The sequence below is a fragment of the Dasypus novemcinctus genome, chromosome 6, assembly GCF_030445035.2.
Source record: "Dasypus novemcinctus isolate mDasNov1 chromosome 6, mDasNov1.1.hap2, whole genome shotgun sequence".
In the NCBI taxonomy this organism is placed as follows: domain Eukaryota; kingdom Metazoa; phylum Chordata; class Mammalia; order Cingulata; family Dasypodidae; genus Dasypus; species Dasypus novemcinctus.
In genome coordinates this window covers 75031859-75058254 of record NC_080678.1, presented here as the reverse complement: position 1 = coordinate 75058254, position 26396 = coordinate 75031859, and the positions used below count along the sequence as shown (strand labels likewise).

The 26396-nt window shown below is 36.6% G+C and overlaps 1 protein-coding gene across 4 annotated transcripts in view; it reads left to right on the top strand.

Moving 5' to 3' along the window:
* CTNNA3 (catenin alpha 3) overlaps positions 1-26396 on the top strand; it is a 1802485-nt gene that overhangs the window by 1571887 nt on the left and 204202 nt on the right. For all 4 annotated transcript variants that reach the window (XM_012529825.3, XM_071215825.1, XM_058298912.2 and 1 more), the window contains one exon: positions 15435-15527. In XM_012529825.3, the coding sequence (XP_012385279.2) occupies positions 15435-15527 (93 nt within the window). The remainder of the gene's footprint in view (positions 1-15434; positions 15528-26396) is intronic.

Sequence of the window (26396 nt, the reverse complement as noted above, 5' to 3'; positions counted from 1 at the left end):
TGCTGCAAGTGTATTTTTTATTTCTTGAACTGTGGTGTTCATTCCCATCATATCTGTTATCTTTTTGCGTATGTCTGCAATTTTCTCTCCAAGTGTTGTCTTCATATTGTTAACCTCTTCCTTTACTTCATTAATTTTGTCTCTGATATATGTTCTGAACTCTTTAATTACTTGTGAGAAGTTCTACTCCCCTTCCTGGTTTTTAGTTTGTTCATCAGAGTCAACCATGTTTTCCTGATTACTAGTTTGGATTGTAGATTTTTGTTGCTGTCTGGTCATCATTTTATCTTGACGGGTTTAATCAGTTCCTTAGCTTCTTTGTCTAGTCTTGGGGATTAATTATCTGTTGTTTTTGTGTAAATGTTATATCTTCTCTTTGTCACTTTGTTCTTCTTATTCTAATTTCCTATTACTGGGCTGAGTTCACTTTGAAGGAAAGTATTAGGGCCAGGGAAAGGCAACTGTGTAAGAAAGGAAAATGTGTGAAGTAGTATATTTAATAAATGTTAATAGAGCAACAATATGAGATCTGGGAGGATGGATATTAGATTCATGTAAGTTGTGTAGAGTTAATGCAGTAAGTAGAGTATCTATAATAAGGTAGTCGACTGAATATGGGAGGAATATGGTATGAATTGAAAAGCTAGTGTTTTTGAGAGAGAGGGAAAGAGAAAAGAAAGACAATAATTTCAAGAGTGGATTAAAGACAGAAAACAAAACAAAGGTATTAGAAATTAAAAGTTAGACAATTTGGGGATCAAAGAAAGGGAGGTGGAGTATAGGAGAGACAGTAGATGATGGAGGATATCAAGATGTGAGGGAAAGGGGATAGTGTAGGTAGCCAAAATCAATTCACACAGAAATGAGGCAATGGAGGATGAGGAAACCCAGCAAATGTGAGGTGTTCCCTGCAGCACCTATTGTATAATTAAGATAAAATAAAATAAGAAGAAAATGAGGGACAAGAGAAAAGCAAAAAAAGAGAAGAAAGAAAGAAATGAAAAGGGGAGGGTGGGTAAAGAAAAGGGAGAGGAACAAGTAAGGAAAGGAAAAGAAGATATTGAACAACAACCACCGCAACAACAAAAAACCCCTAAATAAATGAAAAAAAAAAAAACACCTTGGGGGATACAATGGGAGAAAAGACTAGGAGATAATGCAATATTAGCAACCAGGACAATAAAAATTAAAAAATTAAAAATTAAAATAAAAATTAAAAAAAACCACAAATGTTGAGGGCTAGAACAATCAAGGGCCTCAGATGGACCTCAGGGCATGGTGAATTCAGGGATGGAAAGTCTGTGATATTGCAGACTCAAGAGGTGTGAGTCTCTGGGGTGTGGGCCACCAGGGTTTAGGGGACACAGACCTGGCAACCTCAAATCCGGTTAACAGGAAGCCTGGGAGCACCGCAGTGTAGCACAGCCTTCAGGGATCCCCGCAGCTGGGTGCCAGCCCTATGGGGGAGGTCACATGCACAAACTCTGACCTATGTGTTAGAAACCCGCAATTCCCCCTCTCACTAGGGTCTCTTCTGTGGATGTCTCACCAATTTGACTTCAGGACACCTCCCGCCCTGCAAGCCCCCGAAACAGCCAGTTGGGGGCGCCTCTATATTGCAGCCAATTTAAGGATGCTGCAGATCCACAGCCAGGCCTAGGGGGCGGGGCTCCAGCCGGAAGCGCTTATATCAGTGTCCAGAACTGAAAATCCCACACCTCGCAAAAGATTCCCCTAATTGACTTCCAGACGCCTCCCACCCTGCAAGCCCCCAAAACAGCCTCCTGATGACATCTCTTTATTGCGAGAGATTTAAGACTGCTGCAGATTGGCAGCCGGCCTTGGGGACGGGGCTCTAGCCAGAAGTGCTATTATTCATGTCAGAAATCAAAAATTCCCCGCCTCCCAAAAAACTACCATCTGTCTCACCAAATGGGTTTGCTAAGGCCTCCTGCCCTGTAAGCCCCTGAATAGCCTGCTCAGGGCTTTTGAATTCCCCAGTACCTCAGAGCCTCCAGGAAATCACCGCCGTCGTGCCAGTGCCGCAGTTCCGTCCGCCCCAGGGGGGAGTGTCCCGCGTGCAGCCCTTAACTCCGTGTAAGAGAGCCTCAATTTTATCTTTTACACGAATTTTCTCTGTTACCTTCCCACCAAATCGATGTCCAGACACCTCCTGCCCTGCAAAATCCTGAAACAGCCTGGTCCTGAAGAATTTCTAACGCTGCCCAGCCACTTCTTTGCAGGAGAGACTATAAGGTGCACTCACTCAGCCACCATCTTGCCCCGCCTCTCTCCAGAAATTCCTACTTTCTTATATAAATGGAATCATCATATAATATGTACTCTTTGTTAAACTCAATTATCTTGAGATTCATCCATGTGATTGCTTGCATCAATAATCCCACTTATTTTATCACTGAATGATATTCCAGTGTAGAGACATCCAATTTGCCATAACATTCACCTGTTGATAGACACTGGGGTTGTTCCCATTAATTGCCTTTTACCAATAAAGCAACTATGAATATTGGTGTATAAGCCTTTGTTGAACAAATGTTTCCATTTCCCTTGATTAAATACCGGTGGGGTGGAATTACTGGCTTGTATTGTATGTATATATTTAACTTGAAGAGAAACGTATGCCCACTTAATAATCTAATATTCACACTAAATTTTATTCTCCCATTTGGCTTAAGTTTACCAGTAAGAACAGGTTTCTGTAGAAACAGCATAATGCATTTGCTATGGGCTAGTTTCACAGCAACTTACATCTGACTACATCTTCTACAATGATGTTTTTCACTTGCTTATACAAATAGGCCTTTTAGTTTGGAGACTTAAAAATCCCTTTATATGCAGAGGATAATTCTTCCTTAGGGGTTGTCCAAATATTTGCTTTGTTGTATTCTAGTAGTGTTCTATTTTATACATAAGCTGTCAACTTTAGCTACTTTATTCCACTTGTATAGGGAATTCTTATGTTCCATAAAACAAACTTCAATCCTAAATAATACATCCAAGAGTCTAAAACAGATCTGAATTGCTGTCTTATTGAGCAGCATCCCTTAAGTAATGTGGAGGTGCTTTCACATTTTTCCATTTTGTAGGTCATTAAATAGAAGTGTCGGGTTTGGGCACCCAGCTTAGCCTTATGTAACATTTGTGGTTGGAACAGAGCAGGCTGTGTTTTGCTTTATTACTGTGCATGGGATTAGTTTGCAAATCTAGACAGATGAATTCGGTTAGGACTGTTGATATTATACCTGGCTTTCTAACAGTTTCTGGAAGTAAAAGGTATCCTATAGGTTAAAATATATATATTTCCATTGGGAAGTCAAACTACAACTTCCCTTTCCCTCAAAAATTTGTTATAGAACACTTTGTAAAACCAGTTTCCAGAACACTGAACATGTGATACATGAAATAATGAAGCAGTTGCTTTTACAAACCCACAGAGTTAAAAAGAAGATTGTGTAACATGGGGAAACAGCATGGGGACCAGGAGAGCGACACTTCTTTGTATCTGCTAAACTGTCCTTTAATGGTTGCTCTGGATATTGAAGACATACACTGCAGTTTTCCTCTCACTGATTGAAGGCTTTTGTCTGTGTCTACATCAGCTTCAAATATGCAACGCTGATGGATTTATTGCAAGGTGACAAGGTCAGCTATGCTTCCCTGCTGTGAGATTTGCAATCTTGCCCTTTCTTGTTTTTAAATTGCTGACGTGTCCTTGAAATGACACATCAGCCTTAAGGAGATTTTCTTGTAACACGTATTGCTTGCCTTCTTTTCCCCTGATGATAAAAATAATAAATATGTACTATTACAAATTAGAAACAAATAAATGTTAAGAAGAAATATCTCATAAAATATTCTACCACTCCTAGATAATGATAGCTAATAATGTGTTTATATATTTTGTTTCATTTTTTTTCTTTCTCATGTATACTATATAAGTTTTATGTAATTAGAATTTATGTGTGTGCATGTATTCAATTAGCAGTATATCAAGCTCATTTTCTCTGCCATTAAATATTCTCTGAAATTTTTATTTTAATCTCTAGAATGGCTTTCTTGCAAAATGAAAAGTGAACGGGTTTAAAATTAAGTGGACTATCTTCAGCTGTCAATTTTATGAATAAGAACACAAATTCGCATAGATAGAGTCTGCTTAGGTGTGGACTCCAATGCAAATGATGAGATTTTTTTCCTCCCTCAAATACATTAGACAATGTCTGATATTCATGGTAGCAGTATTATCCTTATTTTTGACCAGAGATTCAGACTCAAGAATTGAAGGTCAAGGTGCTGCTGCTGGTACTTTTAATCATACCACACTCCTCCTCCTCATTATTATTATTGCATGGTTTCCAACAACAGCCCACCTCCCACCAATAAAACAAGAGTAATTTCATTGCAACTTTTCACCATCAATTACTGTGTATAAAGAACCCTTACATTATCTTATATAGTCCTGGACAAAACAAATTTAAAAAGCTGTTTTTAATTTACTTCCTAAGAGATTAACAATCCAAAATGTACTTGTGATCACAGTTGTGTTCAGGATTTCAAAAGAAGGGTGTTCTTCCAATTCAAAATTTTTCTGATGCACTGTAACTAAACCTGCAGGTGACATGTAGAATGAACAATAGAAGTAAATGTGTTTTTACAAATAATTTAGTTCAATTCTTCCATTTAATTCCAAGGAAGCTTAGTTTGAAGTAACAAGCTAATAAGGATGGCATGATATGGATTCAGCATTCTAGAATCCAGATACTTTATATTATTATATTCAACCATAGTCCTTGCCTTACAATAAGAACCTGAGTAAGTCACTTACCTTAGGTTTTCTGCCCATAATTTGGAAAAAGGATATAAACTCATAGCTCTCTTCCAGAATGACTTCTGTAATTTTGCTGACTTATATAAACTAATTCAAATAAAACTTAAAAAATAAAAAAGAGAATGATTCAGGATGCATTTAGGAGTTTTTTGCAGTGGTTTAAGGTCTACTGACATACTATTGCTCATAATATAGGCTAACATTGAATTAATCTAAAGTATGGTGCAATTTACAACCAGGGAACTAGCTTGAGGAAAAAGTAGGCTTTCTTTCAGCTGAGTTTTCAAAGTCAATATCTGATTCAAGGAAGGTAGCAGTGGAACCATGAGGATGGAATGAATCACCTATTTACTCTGGTCACTAAGTTTACTGAGGCCCAGAAATTAGATCTGACAGTGGGCAGAGTGGGTTAAGGGCCAACCTGATATTGCATTGCTCAAAGACCCTAACTTTCTGGATTGCCTAGTTCTTTGAGCTGTATGTTCATGCTTTCTGAAGCTCTGTTTTTCTAGACTTGTAACTTTTAACTGCTCAATTCCAACATTTCCCATGTGTTTGTGACAACCAAGCCACATGGTTCATAAAATAAGCACTGGTTCCTAATTTGAAGTGACCCTTTATTAGCTGTGTCATATTGAAGTTCTGTTAATTCTAAGGCTCACTTTCCTTAACTATGGTATTAAAGTGATCCCATTTGCCTCTCAGGTTTGTTTTGAAGACTGAATGAGAAAAGGAATGTGGAATAATCTGACAATTTTATTAATGAATCTTATTAAGACCTCCATTAAAAGTGATTCCCTCACCTTGTTGGTTTCAAACAGAAAGTGGATAAGACCCTGACTTGAGACTGCATATTTCTAATATTTGAACATTCCAAAAATATGCTTTCATCAAATCTTTATTCTGTGTTTCTTTATTCTTTCATATCTTTGTTTAAACTGCCAGATGGAATACTTATGACAGTTTTCATGAATTAGACAAGTAGCCCTGCAAATCATTTAGATTACCAACTCATTTGGTGGTTAAATAAGTACAATGACTTTGGCAATGCCTTTCATTTATGACACTCTTGCTGATTTGCCACATGATTTTCTGCAGTTACTAGCCTCATTGGTGACTTAGGAGCAGAGGACTGCTCAAAAGAGGACTTGATTCCTTCATTTTTTTGAGTACTCAGATAGGTTTTATATAAACTTGAGCAATTATAATGATGATCCCTTAGGAAAATCATCAAATCCAGATTCAACCACAAATTATCAAATGACAGGATATTTGATTGAGCTAAACCTATCCAGGCTATCCTGGATAGGTTTCTATGTAGCAACTTAATAGAGGGCTATTTCATAGAAAATACAGGAACAACTAAGGCTTGGGGCATATGTCCTTTGACAGTCATTTTCTACATGCTCAAGATTTATCTGACCAAGTTGTTCTATTTGCCTATAGGTTTCATTGTACCTTCTATACATTGTAGACATATTTTTTTCCTTTTACTGTTGTATATATATATTTTTAATATATTCTGCAACTTTGCTTTGTCAAAATACATTTCAATTGTTGGGACTAATGCTCATCCTGACTCCTTAATTCTGTCATTTAGAGTAATTCATGTGATGTTAAAGTCTTAGGATGTGGGAAAAGATGAATGAAGGGATTTGTGAAAAATACAGAGCTGATATTAGCACCTGAAAGCAGTTTTGAGTGATATTGTGAACAATTATTAAATGAATTACCAATTATTTATTGTATCAAATAGAACTTTGTCTTTATTTGCTTCTGTGACAGTTTGAAAATTCTTGTGGATCCCAGAAAAGATCATGTCCTTAGAGCTAATCCATTCCTGGGCCTGTAAACCTATTGTAGTTGGGACTTTTTGATTAGATTCAGTTAAGGTGCCTTCCTTTTGATTAGATGACTTCAGTAGGGCATGATCCAGGGTGGGTTTTAATCCTTTTACTGGAGTTCTTATAAATGAGAGAAACCTGTACAGACACAAAGGCAAAGACTTGCAGAGATAGAGAAATCCCAAAAGGTTAAGACAGAGGTCCTGGAGGCTAGAATCCATGGAGACATGGAAAGAGGCCCCTAAAACTCTGAAAGAGACAAGGTGCAGAGGAGAGGGAAGAGATAAGGCCAATGCCTGATCATCCACAGCTGAGCTTGGGGAAAAAGGAAGCCTGAAGGGACCAGCAGAGCCATCATTATGCCCCGCCTTGTGCCTGATCACCCATAGCTCAGTTTGAAGAGAAAGCATCTTTAGTTGATGCTGCTATGAACCTGGCTGCTCACAGCTACAACTTGGTGAGACAGCATTTCTTGATGATGCCTTGATTTGGCCCCTTCCTCAGCCTCAGAGCTATAGGCTTTTAACCTAAAAAAATTCCCACTAAAGAAGCCAACCCATTTCTGTTATATTGCATTGGCAGCCTTTAGCAAACTACAACAGCATACTTATTTTCTTGCCATTTGTATCCTTCTTGTTTTCTTTCATTCACTGAAAGAAAATTGTTGAGCCCCTACTATTTTTCTAGGTACCATGTTGAGTGCTTGTAAGCTCTTCAGAGCACTATAAAATTGAGCACAATACAAGATGATTTCTTGCTCCTTGTGGTTATAACAGGAAGATATATATATATACACACACACACACACATATATATGTGGGGGGGTGTATATGATGTGTGTATATATGTTTGTAGTTGTAGATGAACTGTATTTCTAAGTGATATGAAGAATTGGAGGGAATTATGTTTCAGAAAACTGAACTCAGCATATTTACTAGATCTCCTCTGTCACTGGATCTGGTATTGAGGGCATAGCTCATTCAGGTTAATGATTTTCCTAACCTTGCTTTGGTTTCAGTTTAAGCATGAACTCATAACACGTTAAGCTGGAAGAACTTGTAGAAATTATCAAGTTTTACTTACTTCCCACCCCCATTTTAAAGATAAGGAAATTGAAGCATAAGGAAATTATGAGATTGGCCTAACAATATACAACTAATTTGTGGCAAAGTTTGGATGAAGGCCCTGGTGTCCTAACTGCAACTTCTGTTGATCTACCATCATAACACAGCTTTCCAACAATACAAGGAATATTTTTCTGGGTGGCGTGGGTCCTTTTACACTCATTCCCCAATTCTGTCTGACATTTCTCAGGGAATTTCTTCATGTCCATCTACCAACATTAGTCTCAAATCAAATAATTCTATGTCTTTTCTTTCATTTTGATCTAATTTTCTAACCCTTTGTATCATATAGGATTCTCTGCCTTGCTCCTTTTGTTTCAGTTGGACTGAATACCTACATTTATTTTTTCAGTTTTGCTCCTGCTCTGTATTCTTTGCAGCTCTACTTTCATCTCTCACTCAGTTCAGATCCTGTGCTCTTTTGGAGGTATTTTCAGTACTTGGAATTGTCCTGAATGACATTGCAAAGACAGTTACAGGACATTATATATCCTGCCATAACCTACAGAATGGAGTGCGAGAGAGTGTAAGCTACAATGTACACTATAATCCATGCTGTGTGGCAATGCTCCAAAATGTGTTCATCAACTGCAACGAGTGCACCACACTAATGAAACAAGTTGTTAATGTGAGAAAAGTGAGAGTTGTGGGGAGAGGGGCATATGGGAGTCCCCTATATTTTTTATGTAACATTTTATGAAATCTATGTATTTTTGAAAATAAATATAAAATATATTTTTAAAAAGTAGGATTTGGAAGCATAACTGCATCTTACCTATACCCAAAATAATGTTTCTAAATGACTAGATTGTAATCTCTCTTGAGGATAAGGATCATGTGTTATTCATCATAGTATCTCTAGAATGTAGTATAAGAGCCTGTGTCTATACATATAACAGATGCTTACATATGTTAGTTAATGTCAGTAATTTTTCCTGACCTTTATATTACTGATCAAGCAAACTTGAACTAATATTGCATATCTTTAGGTAATAATTTATGCTTTATGAATAAAACTTAAAAACAAGTTGAGCAGAATGAAATTAGGTTATTAAGTGCAGTATTAGATTGCAACCAAGTAATTTCATTTTCATAAATCTTCTGAGATCTTTGTCCAGTAGTTTAGTTAAGACTGAAATGAAAAAATAGTGCCCTCTTCTGTCTTATAACCATAATAATATTATAGGGGGTATGGCTTTCAGTCCAAAGTTTCAGGTGTACATGAAAAATGTCTATATATTCCATATATAAACTCACTTTTAAATGTGCTCATTGTAAGCTTAGACAGTCATTCTTGAAACTTTTTCTCACCTCGGTCTCTTGAGCTGGGGCAGGTGAATGATAGTTTTACAACATGGGGATATTTTTGATTGTCCTGACTTGGGGTGGTTCAACTGTATTTAGTGGATAGTGACAGAGATAGTGCTAAGCATTCTACAATGTAAAAGACAGCCCCTCACAACAAGAATTATCCATACCAAAATGTCATTTATGTCAAAGTTGAGAAACCCTTCTCTAGATGATTAGAATATATCAAGCATCAGGGAGGTCCACTTATTAATGACTATGTGCCCCCACTCATTAACAATGAGCTGCCCATTGTCCTCACTCTAGCAACTCCTTCAAGTCTGCCATTGTGCTATTTCCATGACATACATATGGCACAGAACTCTGATGAAGAGTTTAGTTGTCTGGGGTCAGCATTTGCTTTGATGTTTTTTTACATCCATACTGCACTGCCAGGGAGTAGCATATTATCATCACTCTCTATGGAATATATCGATCTTTTCCTGCCCTCAAAGTACAAGAATCTCTTTTGAGTTTGGAGAAAAATCTCTTACCACATAAAACCTCTTCTCGCCAATTCCCCAATTACCATAGTTTGTGGGTTTTTTTGTTGTTTTTGTTTTCTGTTTGTTTTTTGCTATTAAAAAAACAAGAATTTTGCCACAAGCTTTCACTTAGGTAAGCAATTATTGAATCTACACCTATTGAGTATTGAGGGTGAAGGGCAAATATTACTCCTCGTTGGTACCAAAGCTTATCAGTACTTAAATCATTTATCCCTTTATTCATCTAGAAAATGTTTTTTGAGCACATATTATGTGCTCTTTCAGGTTTTGAGGTAGGGTGGTGAACAAGACAGGTAACTCCCCATTCTCTTGCAGTTATGTTCTAATGGAGAAAACCAAAAACATCAGCCCCCCCCCCAAAATAAAAGAGCAAAAAAAAAAAAAAAAAAGCAGGTTTTAATTGTAATAAGGAACCAAGAGAAAATATATACAGTGATATAATAAGTAAAGGAAGCGGGAAGAAGGGGTTACTTTAGATAGATAGGGAAGACTTCTCAAGGATGGGGCCTCTGATCTCCCCGTATGGAAGGAACCAGCCATGTGAAAGCTGCAGGAGGGACATTTCAGGCAAAGAGCCTGAGGTAGAGTGAATCGATGTACAGGACATGTTTGGGGAGCAGAACAGAAACAAGTGTGACTGGAATGCCACTGATTTCTTAGACATTCAAGGTAATAGAGTATCAGTTTTCCTGGGCAGAGTGGAAGCAAGGAGAAATGTGTGTGTGTGTGTGTGTGTGTGTGTGTTCAAAAAGAGGCATTTTCTTAAATTTCTCTAATTTGAATTGTGTACCAGATTCATTTACTTCTGCTTTTAAAATGTGTTTTGAATTCTGAACTCTCCCTGCTGATATTCCAAAATAATTATGTGTTATCAGCACAGTTATGATTATCTCATTGAATATGTTACACCAGCTTCCTTCTTCAGGTGAACATCTATAGGACCATTCCTAAGAGCTTCTTTGAATGTCTGACCACTACTGACATTATTTGATTTTAGTAAGTAAGTAAGGATTGTTAGTGAAAGTTTATGATTTATAATTGAATCTTAATTCTGAGAAAAACATGCCAAACATAACTCCTGTATTCTGGGGTATTTATCTTTCTTTCTTTCTTTTTCTTGTGACCACAGATGTATTTTTTAATATATCAATATCAACACTTATAAAATATCTGTCAGGGAATTTTTTTAATAATAATATCATTTACCTGTTACCTGCCTCAGTTGGGATGCTGAAAGAATTAATAAAATATGTAAAAAGAATTGCACTCCTTGGAAAAAGGCAACATAGATGCAGTTATTTCCATCTTAGTATTTATATTCCAACTGCCAATTTATTATAAACTTCATTTCTAGTGGATTTTTACAATTCTATTGCAGCTTCTGCTGTCATATAAAAAACTTAGAATGATATTTTTAAGTTCTATACTTGTTTCTAGCTTCTTTTCAGAAATTAAGAACTTATAAAAATAATAACTTATAATAATCATAAACAATGTTGAAACTTCAGTATTTTACAGTAATTGCAAAACTATCATCAGTCCACCTCTTAATTTATTCTCACAATAACCCTAAGAATTAGGTAGTATTTTTACCATTTTATAGGTGAGGACACAGCCTATTTCATTTCACTTTGGGCTACCTAAGAGAGACTTCACAATAAGCAATAGTTTAAATAGGAAAACATGAAATACATTTCCTGACTTTTGATATAAGAAGTTACTGAGTAATGACTGAAATTAAACAAATTCTTTCCAAAGAATGAGACATCTTTTTCACAGTCCAGGTTAGACATAGCCTACCTTGCAGAAAGCAAGTTATTTCCATTATTCCTGTGAATCTATGTTAGAGTAACTCTTTGCTGGGGTCTGTTTAAGAAATAATTTTACTCTTATTCATGATTAAAATCAGGTTGAAAGAGATTATTACTTGGTTGTTAGGAGAAAGAAATGCATGTGAAATTGTATTAAACCCTGTGTATTGCAAAAGCATTATATTGTCAAAATCAGATGAAAAAAATTGGAAATACTAGTGATAGTTGCACAAAATGGTGAATATTTACCACAATAAAAACAAACAGTACACTAAAAAACACAGGTGACTGTTACTAGAGGCAGCTAATTAGTATCAAATTACGTCCATCCAGAATAATATAATATCTCAAAAATCTTAAGTACCAAAATATTTGGAGCCTGGTCCAATGTTCCAGTCTGAAAACGATTAGGATTAAAATGGAGTCATGCGAATTTCCACAAAAGTTTATCAGAAAATGCATAGGTGTGTCAGGGGCTAAGGGATAAAATAGTAGGGGAACAGGAGAAAAAGTAATAGATAAAAGGAAATAACAATTTTATGCGTCCCAGCTGTGTCTCTGGGCCTTACTTTAAGCATCTTATTGCAGTTGAGCCTCATAGCAAGCTCCATGGGTTGATAATGTTGTCCACTCTGAGGAAACCAGAGTTCGGAAAGGGTATACAACTTGCCCAACATCCCATGATAACTCATTATTCAGCAACAGAGTGTTTGTCCACTCCATGACACTAACTCTAGGATAGTTGATATTTCCTCTTATAGCATGAAAATTTATAGGAAACACATATGCACACGTGCGCACACAGCTCCCAGGTTTAACCTTCTAAAGTTACCAAATGAAAACAAGCTTTTAAGAATGCCTATTACAGAGTATCCCACCTTCCTTCCCTCTCTTTTTTTTAATATTATTCTTTTCTATTTTTTAAAGTATCTTCAGTCTTGAAGGAGTAAATATATCACCCACAAAGTGACTAGAGCACTCCTGTCTTTCTTGGTTCCAAGAAAGAACTGTAATGTTGTGCATTTAACTTTATTTTATTTTTACAATATCATCCAACTCATTTGCCTTATAGAATGCAAAATGCTGCCAGCAAGTGTTTGAACACTTCCCCACTGATTTTGTAAATGGAAAGAAAGGGTCAGTTCTGGTGGCTTTGCAAGAAAACTATTAGTCTCTTGTTAAAGACAAAGAAAAGCACAGAAGTATGTGGGTGTAAATGGTAGGTTTTTCTTTTCTTGCAGCATCACCAACGAAAATGGTACTTGTGACTTCTGACAGCAGCAGTTGTTCTTAGCTTCTGTTAAGTTACTTCCTTTTTCGATTGAATAAATTATTGGAATCAATGATGAAGCTATATGCCATTACATGAATGGGTAAAACCCAAATAATAAACAACAGATATTTATAAGAAACAGATCACAGTCGAGGCACCAGACAACCTTCAACTGCAGAGCAAGGACAGGAAAAAGAAAATTTGTTCAACCAGTTTATTCAGATGTTTCAGGGACTGGTGATATACCAAGGAGAGAAACTGTAAGGATGCTCTCTCTAGAGTGCTGTGGGAAGACTACTCCTAATATGTAATAAAGAAATATGCAACCCTGTAGACATACCATAGTTATGGACTAAGCTATTAATACCTGTGATACAGTAAATTTCTCTGTCATGATATCTGCATATTTGCTGCAAAGAAGGCAACTTATACAACAAAATTACTGTGCATTTTGGAGGCTTGGTAAGAGGGAAACTATTAATATCCAATAGGAGTCAGTTGAAATAAATGCAAAAGGCCCCTCTTTGCAAAGGGATGGATGAGGCTCAGTGCAAATATTAGAAAACAAAGGAACTTCTGGTTAAAGACCCATGAGATGAGAAAGAATCTGAAGCCATTAGTGAGTAGGGAATTGATTGTTTCCTCTACAATGTAAGCTAATCTTTGAGAGTCTGTACCTCTGGAATGATTCCAAGAGAAGGAAGCTTTCTTGAAGCCCTGAAAAAATTCAGTATCCATGTGTATAAAGCAAGACCAAAGAGAAATCAGAACTGTCTAAGAAGACAAGCCTGTTCCTTTCCTGTCTTTGACTGGGCACATCTGCATTAAAGATACAGCCCCAAGGACATCTTCCACCACATTTTTGGTTATTTTTCATGAAATTTAAATGCTGTTTTCTAGGTTTGTTACCAGGACTTTTTAGCAAAGGAATTGTAGTTTAAAGTTAAGACTGTATAAACTAAAACAAATATTAGATTTGTTTTTAAGTACTTTTACTGCATAAGGATAAAATGATAGCATTTTCAATAGTGGTTGACATCTTTAAATACTATCACAGTGAGATTAAGGGAATGAAAACCATGGACTTGGAAAATCAACATAAAATAAATAAAAAATCTTAGTTTGAAATACAGAAGATGGGAGCAGAGTGAAAGATATAGTTAGGGCAGGTGTTAGTTTTGTTTATCCACTGTTTTGCTCATATCTATCATTTTAGCTCTCACTGACAACTTTGTTTCATTCATTCAAAAGCATGTACTAGGTGGTGGTGATATGACAGTAAGCAAGGAGGACCTGGCCCTTATCTCATAGAGTAGACAGTTTAACAATTAATTGGCTAATGCAAGAAGCACTGATATAGTAAAGTATGATTAGTGTTATGAGAGTGGAAATAGAAGGGCCCAATAAGCATGTTCCAGAGGAACCCAACCAGTCTAAAGGCCAGGTAACAATTCCCTCATCAATTGGTGGTTAAACTGAGATTGAAAGAAGGAATAGAAATAAGCCAGGTTTTTGGAATAGATATTGAAGTTCAAGTTAAGGTATTTAAGTTCCTAGAAATTTTAATTTCTTGATAAGTTTTGATAGAATTTTGGTGAGGTGATTTTAATGATGATTGCTCCATTTACTTATTTTACTATTATTTTCTTTAAAGATTTATTTTTATTTATTTCTCTTCCCTTCCCCTTCATTGTCTGCTCTCTGTGTCCATTCACTGTGTGTTTTTCTGCATCTGCTTTCATTATCTGGCAGCACTGGGAAACTGTCTCTTTTTTGTTGTGTCATCTTGCTGTGTCAGCTCTCCGTGTATGTGGTGCCACTCCTGGGTGGGCTGTGTTTTTTTCATGTGGGGCTCACTCCTTGTTTGTGGGGCACCCCTATACAGGGGCACCCCTGTGTGGCACAACACTCCTTGAACCCTGGACCTTCCATGTAGATGGAAGTTGAGCCACATCTCCTTCCCTCCATTTATTTATCATCTTTAAACTTCTTGGTTTGTGGTAGTCACATAGTGGCTAGCCAAGTTGGTATCCACAGAAAGAAAAACTTCCTTCTAATCATTTACATATGTATATGATACAATAGACGTAATATAAAATTCACCATATTAAAGTATACAATTCAGTGTTTCTTAGTAATTCACAAGGTTGTGAAGCCATCTAATTTGTTCCTTTTTATTTCTGATTAGTACTGCATTGTACTTATAAACCACACTTTATCCATTAATCACTGGATAGTCATTTGGGTTGTTTCCACTTTTAAGCTATTATAAAGAGTACAACTATGCGTGTTCATATACACCTTTTGTTTTCTCTTGACTGGGGATTGAACCCCTGGGAAGCTGGCACTCAACCACTGAGCCACATTGGCTTCCCTCAGTTGGTTTCTTCATTTGTTTTGCTTGTTGTTTGTTTTTGTTTTTTTCAGGAGGCACTGGGAACCAAACCAGAACCTACCATGTAGGAGGCAGGCGCTCAACTGCTTGAGCCACACCCACTCCCTCCTGTACACATTTTTGTGTGGACCTATGTTTGCATTTCTAATGGGTGAATAATTAGGAATGTAATTGCTGAGTCATGTGGTAATGCCATATATACCTTTTAGAGGAACTGCCAGGCTGTTTTCCAAAGAAACTGTATCAATTTATATTCCTACCAGCAATATTTTGCTTTTTTCTTAATAGACCCCAGAGGAGCTGGAGGATGTTTCTGACCTGGAAGAGGATCATGAGGTGCGCAGTCATACCAGCATTCAGACTGAAGGGAAAACAGACCGGGTAAGTTGTCTCTATGGAAGGAACATCCTTTGCTCTGTCCTTGAGGCCCATGTCCTCCCCCTGTCAGTCCAGGCTGGACTCCCGGATCTGCAACCAGTATGCAGAACAGAGTGAGAAAAGCCTCAAAGGGCGGGGGCAATGGCATAAGGGGAATTATCTCTTCTACCTTGAGGGCTCATAGCAAGGCAATTTCAGGTCAAATAGTGAATTATTCCGCATGGCTTTTAGCCTTTACAGGAGTCATGGGAATATAAAAGTGAAATATGCACGTTTGTTTAGAGTAGAAAGGAGAAGCTGGGAAGTTGTAAATATAGTCTGAAATACTAGAGGAGAAACCCCTTCTGAGGTAATATTACCCTGCTTTTTCTTTCTTGCTTCAAAGCCCTCTTCTGCTCCTACCTGCAAAACATGTACACACACACCTACACCCTCAATTGCAAAGATGTTAATTTGTGAATTATTCCGAGATGCTATATTTGACTTCACTCACACCCAGAACATAGGGATCTATGAAAGTTTAGCTTCCCAGCTGTGAATTCCTTACAAACTATACACTAGGCTACCGGACTTGGGTCTGAAATCCAGGCAGTAGAGCATAGTAGCTAAGAATGGCTGGGAATCCATCTGAATTGTCAGCTTCTTAGCTGTTACTTGGAGAAATCACTTAGTCTTTCTCTGCATCAGTTACATAACTTGTAGAATGAGGATACTAATAAAACCCCTCTATTTGAGGGTTATTGTGGAATTAACTGAATTAATCACATAAAGCACTTAGTACAGACCCTGGTTCATAATAAGTTCTAAACAAATTGTTAGCCATTAGTAATAGCAGTTGTGCAGTATTAGTAGCACTAGTAGCAATAATATAATCACCATCATTATTACTATTATTTAGTGGGTTAAATTCAGTGCCAGAAAATTTGGAGGAGGAAGCAAATTCCTAATGTTCCCTTTTTGTTGTGACCCCTTGTGAGCCTATTTGATGAAGCACTTTTTTCCAAAAAGGCTTGAGCACATTGTGTTTCTTGTAGTCTAATTTATATACAGCCCCTCGGGAACATTTCAAGGCAAGAGCTGTTTGGTAAGCCCCATGCAACAAATGCACATGAATGTACATTTCCTTAAATAGAAATATTGGCATTTTCCTCTCTCCAATGTTCTGATATATTGTTGTATTCTATGATTTGTGGAAACTGATTTAGAAAAAAACAGACTTTAAGCTTTACCAAATTTTACTGATAATTCTCTGGATTTCTGTCTTCTAAGAATAGAAAATAACGTGAATGAATTGGAAATATAAATCTTCAATTTTAAAAAGGTACAGAGAGGCAGTTTTAATTCTCTCTGATAGTCTCCTTTTTTCCCAACCCAGAGCATATCATGTAAGAAAACATTGGGTTTCTGTTCATCCACTTTCTATATGTGAAATGAATGTGGAAAAAAAACAAACAAGCCATGGCTCAGCTGTGTCTTCTTACTAACAATAACACTCTCCATTTAAATATTGTTTTTATTTTTACAATATTTTTAGTTTACTAGATATTTTCTCATATCTTACAAAATACAGAAAATATGCTGATTGTATGTGGAAAAAGATGAATTTAAGAAATCTCCATATTTTCAGATACTGAGATTGCTCAGAATTGGTCTTTCTAAGCACAAACAGCTGTGTTTTATTAGAAATATTTGCTTTCTCTGATCTTAGTAATAGAAAATCTCATATGCATCCCTCATTTGAGGAAAATGCTCTATAAATAGATGAAATTACATAGCAGGACCGTTAGTATTTGCTAGTATATTTTGCTATGATACTTTCTTGAGTTTCCATTTCTTGCCGATGATTTGGATCAATTGTCAGATCTCGTTTCATTCACTTCCTGTTCACCCATTGGTGAGGGAGGTATTGCCACCCTAGGATTATGGAGATGGATGAACACATAACACCCAACACTGGATAGATGAGATTGGTGTGGTTGATTAGTCATGTATACTTAAGGCCCCTGGAGAAGGACAATAAGCCATGCAGGGCCACAAGGGGGTTGCACTTGGGAAAAGAGTGAACAAGCAGGGGCTGTGCAAGACTGGCTTAATAGTACCCAGAGGTTGGTGTGAACTCTGGTTCCAGTGGGCCAGTGTGGTTGGCTTGTTTGAATAATTCCTCTGCCTGGCAGGAAACTGAAACCCACTACTGAGGGATAGGCAGGACCTGCACCTGCTCTATTTGATAAGGAGCATTGTTCAGCAAGAGGATCTTATTGACCAGAGTAGAATTGGGAGGGGAAATTGGGAGCCATTCAGAGACCTTCTAATTTCATCTGCTGTTAAAGCAGCACACAATATTGGACCTTAATTTTAGGCATTATCCTCACAGTCCTCCAGAAGTCAAGGTCACACAGCCTCTGGAGGTAGTTTCCTTCAAATCTAGTAGGTATCATTGGTAAGAGATCAGACCTTACAAAGGGCAATGAAACTGGAAATGAATTTTGCTAAAGGTAAACTTGCTCATGCTTTCAGTGGAGTCACTGAGTAGTTCACTTAGGCCCATGCTGAATCACAGCTGGTAGGGGATAGATGCCAGGGCTTACCAGGTAATTGATAGGGGGAAATTTTATTAAATTAAAAGCACCTTTTCAGATGCCAGGATACCGGTAAACATGCCTGAATTTTCATTCTGGCTATTACATGTAGATCTTGTTTAAGACCCTTAAAACTTAGAAACTTAATGGTACTTCATCTAAAAACATGTAGGCTTTACCATACCTTTTTACAGCTTCATTTGTAACTTCAAGTAAGGAAATGCATATGAGTTTTTATAAACTTTACAATTACATATTAAAAGGTAAACTTCTTACTACTACCATTTTTATTTGCATTTTGTTCTTGGACTATATTACTACTCAGCTAGATGACCCCTTGCCCATTGTAGTTGATGATCTATATAGTCTTGAAGATTGATTCTTTCATAGAAGCTACTACTTCTCACCTTGAGGAAACCACCCTGAACCTGCTCTGCATCCTGGATTTGTGTTTCACTCTGCACAGTTCTCTGGAAATCCATCCCATTAGGAATGTCCCATGGGCCATACTCTCCCCTTTGATGTGGTGACAAGAGATACCTGACCATCAAATTTACTGGCATATTAGATTCATCATGGCCACTTTCTGTTCTCATTTATCTGCCCTGCATAAATTCCAAACATCCAACCAAATAAAATATGAGCTACATACTTTCACCTTAGAGGCCTACAGGATCTGAGTTTGGTGAGTTCTGACCTCCTATTCCTCCACTCTTTCTGGTGTTTACTCTACTACAGACATCCTGGTCTTCTTTCTGTCCCTGATACAACAAACCTGACACATAATCGATAGAATGAGAGAGAGAAAAGAGCAAAGAATGCCATGGTGGTCTATGAATGGGAAAATAGACATTTTCTTTTAAATTTTAAGTGAAATGATGGTATAGTGTGGATAAAACTTTATTATTGGATACCTGTCTACCATGTAAGTTCATTACAGAAGATTCTGACCTCACCCTGAAATTTAGAAGAGACACATAGCCAAGGAGGATAGCTCTATTCTGTCCCCACCTTAACACCTACCTGGTACCAAGGTTGTATTTCGACAGGTTTAATGATCTCTATCAGAATTCTCATATTCCTAACATACTTATACTCCCTATAATATCTGTGTTCTTGAAATATATTAGTACTTATATTAGTCTCAGATCCATTTGAGATTTTATTTATTTCTGTATTCCATTCCTTAATTTGTATCTATTGGACCGAGTAGACCTTTTGACATATTTCCCAGGTACCATCCCTTTGAAAAGATACATGAAGATTTTAGAAGTAAAATCTGTTGAGATTTCTTTGAATACTTATACCATGATCAATGTGGAATTCCTGGTCACTGCATAAGACAAGTGTGTTCAGGTTTCTTTTTTATTGTTCTTACTAAAGAGTGAAGGTCTTTTTGTTTCTCAGATTATACAAACTCTGCTATATTTCACATGTACTAGAACCAATTTCAGGCACTCTTTAGTAATGGAGTGACAGTTATTTATTATCATTTTACTTTCTGCATTTCACTCCCAGTAGCTTTGGCTCAATATCATGTTATTGTTGTCATCAGTGGCAAATGCCACTGGGCACCATGAAAGTCTATAACTAACAAATAATGACTTAGGGCCCACCGTCAATGAGGGCAAAATACTAAAAGACCAATAGTGTATGCCTTATGAGATGGCAGTGGAAATTAGAGGGTATCTTAAATATTAAATATGAATACTCTCTGAACTGATGCTATGCTTATATCAAGTGATCAAGCACTCCCCAGGAAAGAGGAATTTGAGTTTGCTCTAAGTTCAAAGACATTCTTTCACATAAGTCATTGTTTATTCTGTCCATACTCTTAGCAAGGTTAAATTAGATATCTTTTATCTCATAAAGGCATATTTGAGAGAGACATGAAAATAGACTCCTGTTAAGATATCAAATACCTAAAATTACTGATAATAAGACTTTTGTAAGTTCTGTAAGCTTCCTAAAAGATTATATTAAATTAATGCCAAATCATATTTTCTATTTGAATAGTGTCAGTTATCATTTACAGTATGGAACATTTTCTAAATGGTATCTTATTTCACAAAAGTTCTGGGATTTGGCTTCTTTTTCTTGATTTTGTTAATTAGGGAATTAGGACTCAAGTAATTTAAATGGTTTATGAAAATCATGCAGACTGGGACCAAATCCCATATCATCTGGCTCCAGTCACATGCTCTTGCCAGGGCAAGGCATTTTAAACTTGTTTAGAGCCTCATTATTGCCCTGCTATTGCTACAGCCTGTGTTTTAAAGAATTGGTATTATATTGAAATACTAAAAAGATAATTTGTGAAGTAGAAACTCATAAACTATGAAATCAGATCTGGGTAGGCCTCACAAAGTTCTATATTTTTCAATCCTATACTCTTTTATAGTTCCCTCTGTGATATATGAAAAGAGACAATAATAAATTCAGTTTGTTGCCTACCATTTAACACTATTTAGTGATGTCCAGACCCTGGAATTCTTCCTCTTGGGTTACCTAGGTCTTGGTGGAATGAAGTGGGGGATTACTTAAATAGAGTCAAATTGCAGGGGACCTTGGAGGACAAAATCTCTAAGCATGGCTTCCAGGAGAGCAGCATGAGTTATAGCTTCAGTCTGTCATCCCAGTGACCTCTGAAATATTTCAGTTATGGGATCATTCTAACTTCGAGACTTTTTTCCTTGTTACTGTCTACAACTAGGGCAGCAGTAGCATTAGAGACATGGGAAATTGTTAAAATGCCAGCAGGATAGCAGCTGAGAGAGTGTTGGGAAACAATTCCAGGTTTTGAAAGACTCCTAATAAAATGGACTAAAAGACAGTTTTGTGACTAGATTGGGTGAGTAAGTGATTCACCTTTTCTAGCACTACTGAATAATATAGAAGTTAAGAGTATGGACTTTGGAGTCACATAAATCTTGGTGCAAATATTGGTTCTACCAGTTACTGACCATATAACTTTGGGAAATTTATTTTCTATTTCTGACTTCCAGTTTCCTCATCTGTAAGTTATTGATAATAAAAATATTATCTATTTTGTAGGACTTTTTGAAGTTTAAACTAGATATATGAAATATTTAGTCCAGCTCCTGACATATGAAAGAGGCTCAAATTTTTTAAATTTTATAAAATGAATTAAGTATAAACTTCCATGTGCTAGTGATATATATTGACTTCTTTTTGAGGTATGACCTTCAAGGAGCTTTGCAAACAAATCTCTCAGCCTCTGTTTTTACTTGTTTACTTGCTCTACTTGTTTTCCTCATTTTCTGGTTTCAGGTATCTTTGACCTCTGAGATACTCTATGGCCAAAAATCCTCTAAAGTTGTTTTTCCACAGAGAATGAAACATCAGTGAATTAATGTGATTCATAAAGTTGCTGGCACTTTTATGTAAATCTTTAATGCGTAAATAATATAGCATTAAAATGGTGATCACACAAAGCAACTTTTGAAATTGGGATAAAACAGAAAATTTGTTCCACTACTTGTTAAGTTATTTTTAATTCCACATTTGTTGAGTTTCTTTGGGGAACTTTGGTAGATTGGTGATGCATTACTTCCTATCTTTCTCAAATTCTACAGTCACCTACATGAAGTTATGTGGGGCTTAATTCCCAATTTTTAATGGTAAGTACCAAAAAAAAGAAAAGAAAGAAAAAAAATCATCATCCTGATATTTATAAGATGTATGATAGAGATAAGCTTACAAATAGGTATTTAAAATCACTTTTTTCTACCCCTGTCCAACAAGGGCTTATTTTCCAATGTCCTTTCCTTTGCTATACATCTTGCTAGCCAACAAGGTCTAAAACCCAGATCAAAGATTTGGCTTTGTCTCACACAGTTTATACTTTAATCATAGTGTCTATAGATGAGGGGTGATAAAAGGAACCCATTTAACAATACAGGGTTTTATCTGAAGGTATTCGAAGGCTGTGGTCTCTAACTGTTGAATTGAATTTAGTGACTAGAACATTAAATACAAAACATTAACATTTATAAATTTAATGATATCTATTTCATACTTCAACATGACAATGTTACACCACCTTTGAAAACATATTTTTCATATTATTTACTGATAGCCAATAATTACAGGGATTGGAACATGGAGTCTTGATTACTTTCATGGCTAAGATTTGTCATATCTTTAATATTAAATTCACTTAATGATGTGTAGTTTATAAACTTGATTTGCCTTAAAGAAAAGTTTTGGAGCCATTTAATGTATGCAAATCTATAAATAGAATTAAATTAGGGCAGAAATAAGATCAGTTGCCTAGGTTACTGGGTACAACCTCAAAACGTCAACAGCAGCAAATGAATCAGAGCATATAAAATTTTAAAATACTGGAGACGATTCTTGGTGTGAAAAAAAAGTGTTCACTCTAACTTCATATTGATGGTAGAGAGAACTTCCTCATTGTTGCTTGTTTACATGCAGTTAGCGGAATATGCTCAAGAAAAGCCAAAATGCCATGGACGGGTGATTTACTTTAAAAATTGGATACATTTTAATAGTCCCCATTTATTATCAGAATACACTATCAATAACTCAAATTTATATTGTATTACCATACAGAATATGGGGAGACATGACCTCATTACCTTCTTCATGATATAATTTGACTTGGGTTACTATGAAAAATACAACTTGAGTAAACCTGGAAGAAATTACATTATTCAGCAGCACTGCAGCAGGTAGTGCATTTACCATTCATTGGTTTTTATAGTTTCAATTGCTTGTTTGGCAACAATCCCACATTCTTACCATTATGTGTTATCATTCTCAGTTTACTTCATGGTTTCATCTTCCTTTTTCCATTTCTTAAATGTTAGGGTTCATTAGAGTTCCAGAGATCTAAGTCCTTTAACCCTCCAATTCTTCCCACTTTTCCTGAACATTCTCATGCAGTCCCAAGACTTCAGATGTCACCTTTAGATATGTGACTCCAGCCAAGTCCTGTGTTCTGAGTTCTGCCTACACATATTGGCAGGCCTGAAAATTTCCTCTCCTTGGATGGCTCAGGGACACCTGTCACTTCCATTGTTTCTAAGTTTCAATGTATTATCTTCCCCCACATATCTATTCCATCAGCTGCCTTTCTTGGAACCTCTATACATTCTTTTTCACCAATCTGGATTTGGGAATAACTTTTGAGCCTTTCTTTCAGCTAATTACCTAACATGTTCTGAGTTCACTATGTTCTGAATATTTTCTGAACTTGTCTACTTTTTTCACCTTTTTCACTATCACAATCTTAGTTCAGGCACTGGCATCCTTTGCCTAGATTTCAGCAGCAGCCTCCTAAAAGATCTCCTACCAGCAATTTTGCATTCCTTCCACTCCCCACACAGCTCATGTGACATTTGGAGGTGCAAATCTCTTATCTATCATCATACATAATCAGTGTTTCCTCTTTCCCTTTGCAAGAAATTCAAACTCTTAATATCCTGTGCAAGGAATTTTAGGTACTGTTCTGTGCTTATCCCTGTTGCCTCATTTTCACCATTTTCTCTCCAAACCGTCCTCTTTGTACAGAGCATTTAGTTCCTATAAGGCATCAGGCTCTACCTCACATCTGGATCCCTATAATTATTCTTCCGTCTCTGAGAAAAAAGTTTACTCAACTCCCCTGCATTCCCTTCACCAACAAATAACCCTGCTCATCATTAGCTTTCCAACTTAGCCCTGCCTTCTTGACACTCAAGTCCAAGATGACTTTCCCTCCTATATGTATCTGTGACAATGGGAATTCCCATATCTCGTTATTCACTGTGCTTGTATAATGGTTTTTCCTCCTTAGTAGATTCTAAATTCCACTAGTAAAGGGAACACATTTACCTAGTTTATGGTTATATTTATAAAACCTTAGTATACTTTTTAGTACAGAGTAGATTCTAATATATGTGTGTGTAAAATATGAAAGATAATAAGAGCCTTTCTTTTTTCAATAATTTTTTAAAGAAGTTTTAGATTATATAAAGGTTACATAAAAAATATAAGGGATTCCCATATGCCCCACTCCCTCCCCTTCCCACACTTCTCCACATTAATAACATCCCTCATTAGTGTGGTATGTTTGTTACAATTGAAGAACTCATATGGAAGCATTGCTGCTAACCATGGACTACAGTTCACATTAAAATTATACTCTGCCCCGAACAATTTTGTAAGTTATGACAAAATATACAATGGCCTATACTCATCACTGCAATGTCATGCAGGACAATTCCAATTATCAAAAATGCCCCCATATTACACCTATTCTTTTCTCTCCCATTCCTCAGAACTTCTGGTGACCACTACCTTTACATCAACGATAAGAGTTCTTCAATTGCTGGAATAATAAGTCTATAATAGAATAATAATAAGTCTACTTTAATCCATTGTTCATTTCCTAATCTTGAGGACTTTGGGATGGTGATGCCTACTCTGCTTTTAATTGAGAGGGGGCTTAGATCCCATGGGACAGATGGATGGAATTATCTTGCCCCATCCAGTTGCAGAACTCTCTGTTCCTTGGGATGGGCATTGTTCATTATCATATCCTTGTTGTCCTAGGTGAGTCTAATGAACTGGTGAGTAGGTGTTGCAACTCTGCTGAAATTCAAGGCTCAACTTGCACATGGACAGACCAGAGATTTAAGTCTCTGGAACATAAATTTATCAAGTATAGTGCTAATTATAATTACTTGAAATAAACGGGGTAGAAGAGCCAAGTGTAGGCAATGTAAAAATGAGTCTAACTCTGTTACACTGGGGAGTATAAATTCCAAAGTAAGACCCCCTGGCAGGGTGCTGAATCCCTGAGCTCTCTGCCCTGTTTATAGTTTCTGGATATCTCTGGAACCCACAGGAGCCAACTACTTGAGGCATTGTTTATTGTAGCAACCAATGAGATCCTGCTGAGACACGTGTAAGCATAATCTATGAAATGACTTCACAACTCACTTTGAAATCTTTTAGCCATAAAAAATCATTTGTATTCACCATTTCCCCTTTTCATCAAGGTCTTTTTCTAGATGCATTGTTAGTTCATGCTTGCTAGTAATCTCTCAGTGCCAGGGAGGCTCAATCTGGGTGTCATGTCTCACACCAGGTGTGGGGGAAAGTACTTCATTTATATGTTGAGTTTGGCTTAAAGAGAGGCACATTTGAGCAACAAGGAAGCTTTCAAAAGGTAACATTTAGCTAGTATATAATAGTAGGACTAAGTTTCAATTTCACCAAAAAAATGTTCATAAGTACAGCCATCAGTATCAAGGATCTGGCATAATGGTCTATCTTCCTTCACTAGACATTGCCCTTGTACTTGGGGAATTCTTGCTGTCCTATTAGAGAATGTAGAAGAACTCCCCGGGAGGGGAATTCAGTATTCTTTCAGTTATTATGTGGATCTCCACCCACTGAGACAATGTCCCATGAACACTTAAACATATAGATATGTCTTAGAGGCATGCCCAGTTGAACCCTTTCCTACGTATTCCCACATCACTGACATCCTGCACCAGTGATCATCTCCCACCACTCTTGTGACCCTTCTGTGATCCAAAACCTCTCTAAAAATTAAGCCAACAAAATAACCAAATAAAATTAATAAGAAAATGAAATAATTGTTTAAAAATAATCAATAAAATACAAAAAATTAAAACAATTTGAAATAATAAAAAGAAATTTTAGATATCACTCTAAGATCTGTTGTCTTGAATGTACATGTGGTGACATTTTCTTCCATATGTTACCCCAATGTCTTATTTTTTATTTTCTCTACAAAGAAGCATACAGGAAAGTCATGTGGAGAATATAGGTGATTCCCACATACCCAGGGCCCTCCCCCTTTTCCCCTCTCCCTTAATAACATTTTACATGTTGATGGTACATTCGTTTCAATTAATATACAAATATTGAAGCATTGCTACTAACCATGGTCAATGGTTTACATTACGGTTTACATTTTGTATCATACACATTTATAGGTTTTGACAAAATTTGAAGTGGCCTATATCCACTATTGCAAGATCATGCTGAACAATTTTAATGCCCTAAAAATACCCTATTTTCCACCTAAACTGTCCTTCCCCTTGGAAACTATAGTAATCACTCAGGTTCAGTTTTTGAAGAACAAGATTCATAGCTACTTACAATAAAATTGAGGACTTGACATATTGGTCTGTTTTCTTTCATTAGGCACTGCCTATGTTCTAGAGGAATTCTTGTCCCCCTAAATGAGAACATAGTAGGACTCCCCAGGATGGGAGTTTGATATTTTCTTATT